General features: G+C 49.7%; 1 protein-coding gene across 1 annotated transcript; it reads left to right on the top strand.

The window, feature by feature from the left end:
* The first annotated feature begins 1058 nt into the window (after positions 1–1058).
* Positions 1059–4564, top strand: LOC134135735 (prolactin-like). Its single transcript, XM_062567514.1, has 5 exons — positions 1059–1089; positions 1220–1380; positions 1476–1583; positions 2941–3120; positions 4370–4564. Exons 1-5 carry the CDS (start codon positions 1059–1061, stop codon positions 4562–4564), a joined length of 675 nt encoding a protein of 224 aa, XP_062423498.1.
* Positions 4565–4962: the final 398 nt, after the last annotated feature.

Here is a 4962-nt window from a genome sequence, read left to right on the forward strand (position 1 = left end):
CTCTGACCAGCAACAAGGGAGCAGGCAAAGCCAATCTGATCTTAAACACCTGATTATAGGGGACCGTTCATCTTGTGCTATCTGGCAATATCTCTCCTACCCTGCGAAGTTGCCTCATTGCTGTCCTTATCATATACACCCTCAGTTATTACTAACAGCCAGTTTTTCCCTCTTCTCACAACCTTGCTCTGTCCCAGTGCTTCACAGATGGCAGTGCCATGATGGCAGAGCTCTGGCCAAGCGGCCCCTGTGTGGGCTGAGGAGCTGTCACCTCCTGCCCAGGAGAGGTGGCGTGAAGGCCCCTGGCTGCCACCAGCAAGGGCCCTCACCCCGCAGCGAGACCCGGCTCGGGTCAGCAATGTCTCCCTGGAGTACCCAGGTGCAGGGGGAGCACGGGCCAACACACACACCGCCGCGGGGACCAGCGTGTGGACCAGGAGGCAGGGGACAGTTGCGTGAGGGGACCATTGGGGTGGGGGGTGGGGAGAGTCGGTGTGGGGGGAGCTTGGGGAGGAGCTATCAGTGTGAGGGAAGGTTTGGGAGCCCTTGGTGTGGGGGGAGGCGGGAGGAGGGGCGTCACTGGGAGGGGAGGTTGGCGACTCCTGGTGCGGGGGGGGGGGGTAGGGGGGTAGGGACAGTCGGGGGGGAAGAAGGGGACGGTTTGAGGAAAGGTTTGGGGGCGTTAGGGCGAGGGGGCTGAGGGACGGTCAGTGCAGGGCAAGCTGGGGGGGGGGAGCGATCCGTGCGGGGGCACGTGGGGGCAGTCAGGGCGGGGGGAGGCCGGGGGCCATCATCGGTGCGGGGGGAGGTCGGGGGCTGGCGGGGGGAGGAGACGTCGGTGCGGGGGGAGGTCGGTGCGGGGGAGGCTGCCGGGCCCCCGGGGCCGCGCCGGCGGAGCCGGCTCCGCGCGGGCTGCGCGCAGCGGGGCGGGTCGTGTGTGTGTGTGTGTCCCCCGCCCCGTCCCGTCCAGTCCCGTCCCCACCGCGGGTTATATATATATATAGGCCGGGGCGCGGGGGCAGCGCGGCGCCGGCCCAGCCGCAGCCGCCCGCACCGCCATGGGCCGCGCTCGGGCCGCGCGGCGCGCAGGTGAGGCGCGGCCGGGCCCCGGGGGGGCGGGCGCGGGGGCTCCGCCGCCGCCGGAGGGGGCTCCGCCGCCGTCGCCGGGGGGGTGGGGGGCGCCGCGGCCGCCCCCCGACGCCCCGCTGCGCTCCCGCAGGTGCCGCCGCGGCGCTGGCGCTGCTGTGGCTGCTGGCGAGGGCGGCGGCGGCGGCGGCGCGGGCCGCCTGCCCCCCCGGGGACACCGGCTGCCGCCTCCTCACCGTGTCCGACCTCTTCGACCGCGTGATCCGGCACTCGGGCAGGATCCACGCCGAGCTGGTGAGTGCCCCGGCGGCCCCGCTCCGCCGCCGCGGGGCAGCGCGGGCCGGCGGGGGGCTGCGCCTGGCCTTTCCCTAGGTTTTCTTCCCCCCTAGGAAAAATACTTCCCTCCGCGTGGAAACGAGCTGGGGAGGCCCGCGCGGAAGTGCCACACGTCCCGGATGCCGACCCCCAAAGGCAAGGAGCTGGCCCAAAATCTCCCGGTAAGGCCGGGCGGAGGGGCGGGCTGGGGCCCTCCCGGAGGGCTGGCAGGGGGCTCAGGGCCCCCCCCCTGCCCTGCCCGTAGCCGAGGAAAGGCGAAAACATCCCCCCGCTCGCCCTCCCCGCACGCCGGCTGAGCCCCAAACGGCTTGCACGAAAAGGTGGCCGGGGTTGGTCCGATGTCTCCGGTTTGGAGGGAAGGAGCTGTAAGCGTTGACCCCAAGCGGCCGCAGATCAGAGATGCCGCGTAATGAATCACCATTTTGTCCTGCTTAAAAAGATAAATATGGTTAAAAGTTCTTAGTTCAAGCTTATTATAACAGTTGCCCTAGTATATCATGCCAGTGACTGACACACGGGCATCCCTTTGGTTTTGTGGTAGCAGTCCCCGCGGAGCACAAACTTAGCAACGTGTGAATGTGACGGGTAGGTGTGATTAATCAGTTCCACTGCCAGCTATAAAAAGCAATCAGGAGAAAAACACAACAGTCATTATCTCCCTGAATTTGTAATTAGGTAAGGGGGGGGGGGGGGAACAGCAGATTGTTTTAGACATGTCGTGGCAAAGGGAGAATCCCAAATCAGTTTAGAGAAAAGCAGTAAGAGCTTCTTTAGACAGAGGAAAAGCAGACTGCAAAGCTGAGGATACAGCAACAGAAGCCTTTGCCTCTAGGAGGAGACAGACTTAGAGAAATGTTATTATTTAATCACCTTGCTCTTCAGTTGTGATGATACGAATGATTTTGTCCAAGATGGACAAATTGCACCTTGAAGGGTAATGGGAAATGGGGCCTTACCTGCTTTAAAAAAGTTTAGCTGTTCAACCTTATTTCAGAACTTACCCTACAGGAGCGCTCTTATGCTTCTCCTGGAGAAGCAACCACCCTGACCACCAGCCACTTTTAGAAGTGTCTGCAATGAGTGTTCAGCTGGCATAGTTGGAACTACTGCTGGTGTGAGGAAGTATCTGCACTTCCATACTAGTAAACTTGAAAGTCTAGAAGAGGTTCATGAGACACCCAGGAATTACTGCAAACTTCTTCAGCAGAAATAACTTTAACAGGAATGCCACCATTTTGCTAAGGCTGTGTTCCACAATTTTAGGTTTTACATAGCTCTTAAGCTATGACTCTTAAGTCTAAGAAAGTTGAGAAGGAAGTCATATAAAAATTAGGTGTTTCCCTGTTTTATATCTAGGCAAGTAACCAGACATGGAGTGTCCCTCAAGTTCTGAATATTTGAAAACCACTGAATTGCACAGACAAATCTTAAACCTGCCCAGATTTCAATGAGACTGTCCAACAGCATTCATATGATCTGCAAACTAACAGAAAAATCTTTATTGTTTTAATTTGTAAGAGAGAAGAACTAACACACTTGATACTGAAACTTTTGCAAGCCTGGAAAGAGCCACTTTCTCACTTTAACCATCATATTGAGCACCATCAAGAGTTATCTGATGACAGCCTTAGCAAAGCTAAGCAAATCAGCAATATGGTACATGAGCTGAAGACTGGAGTTGAGAAAGTAACAGAAAAGGCAAGATTTTCAATGTAGCTTCTATATGTATCAGTCATGATATTTTGGCATCAGTGACTTCTGGGGGCTGTCTGCTCTCAGGCTGTAACCTGGATATGAACCGAGGCTCTGATTCAGCAATAGACTTAAGCCTGGCAGCTCCTATTCAAATGGCTTGACTATAACATCTGTATAAGAAAGAGAGAGTACAAAGAGTAGGACCATTTACAGCTTCATGGATGAGCCGGTACAGACTTACATTTCTAGGACAGTAAAGGAGATGTGGGTAGACCATGACAAATATTTATTGTTTTCATTTTTTTCTGATTCACATCCCAACTAATCCATATATCGCTCTCTGCTGTAGAGAGCGCTTTCCTAAAGCAACAATTTTATGGATAAGTTCTTCAAGAAACAATGGCATCAGTTGAGGTTACTTTTGTTTGCTTCATTCTATAGTTCAAGCTGGTCATAAAATTCTAAACTAACTTAATAAACTAAAATATACTTATTTATCTTGTGGAGTTTTTTATTTTGTTTTGTGTTTTTTTTCCCCTAAAATACCATTTGAGGCATTACTAAAAAGGAGCGCTCTCTGAAGTTTGGCATGTATGTCCATTTTGACCTATATGTACTATGGACATGCCACACAGTAGAAATGCAATTAAAAAAATGAAGAAAACAGCATCAAATGGCAGCAATCTGCATTCCAGTATTTTGCAGCTGCATTTTGCTGTGAGACACCAGTTCTAAGCTTGATCCCATTGTGAAGCCAGCACTCCTGAGAGGTGGTAGCTGTCTTCAGATTTCACCAGGTTAAACATCACTGGTGAATGCTCACATTAGAAATTTCCCATGCCAAAACTCATTAAAATAAATGGCTGCAAGTCTAGAGACTGATTTGCTGTATTACTTTGAAAGGAAAAAAACTCTTATCAAACAGTGATTCCTACTTAAATTCAAATGGTTTTATATTTATGAATGTGAGGCCAATATTCTTACATTACTAGCATATCAGATCATTTCAGGCTAATATTCAGATTGTGTAGGCAACTGTTCAAAGAAAATGCAGTGATATGTGTCTGTAAGGAGCTTTACACATCTTCAATAGGCACATGAAAATTCTGGAATATAACAGCCTAACAGTGATGCATCAGTTGACTTCAGCACTAGCATTTTAAAGTTTTTTTTTTTCTCCTGTGTATAGTTATTTGTCAAACTGGTTTATACTCATAAAACACCATGTACAGTTTTCCTGTTTTCAATACAGATGCAGTCAATGGGGATCATCAGCAATTCGTTGAATGGAATGGCATCATCTGAAACGGCTGGTTTATCCATTAGTAATGAAGCAGACCTGATGAGTGACTCTGACTTTATTCATTGTTTCAGGAGAGACTCCAATAAAGTACAAAGCTACTTAAAAATTCTTAAATGTAGAATTATGCCAGAAAATAGTTGTTGAGCTTTAATCTCTTGGCAGGGAGTTTTCAGGAGCAGAATTACATGTTGTTTATAAAAATGGAAAATATAATTTATAAACTCTCACATTTACAGTAATTATAAATTAATAGGAAAGTAGTTTTGAAATGCTTTGGCAGCTACTTCACACTGTTAACCTATACAGTTGAAATATTAAATAAAGCATAATGTGTGCATGTGGATATAAACACACCAAATGAAACAGAGTAGCTGTAGATAAATCAATATCCTTGTGTATTACACTATGAGAAACTGTAATATGGCCAGTTTACAGAGTTTCGATGTGCACATAGTTAGAAGTGAAATTGGTAAAATATATCTATATACTATAAATAAAGTATATTTTGTGTTAAAATTGTTATTCCTCTATTTATTGCCTAC

The sequence above is a fragment of the Rhea pennata genome, chromosome 1, assembly GCF_028389875.1.
Source record: "Rhea pennata isolate bPtePen1 chromosome 1, bPtePen1.pri, whole genome shotgun sequence".
Classification (NCBI taxonomy): Eukaryota; Metazoa; Chordata; class Aves; order Rheiformes; family Rheidae; genus Rhea; species Rhea pennata.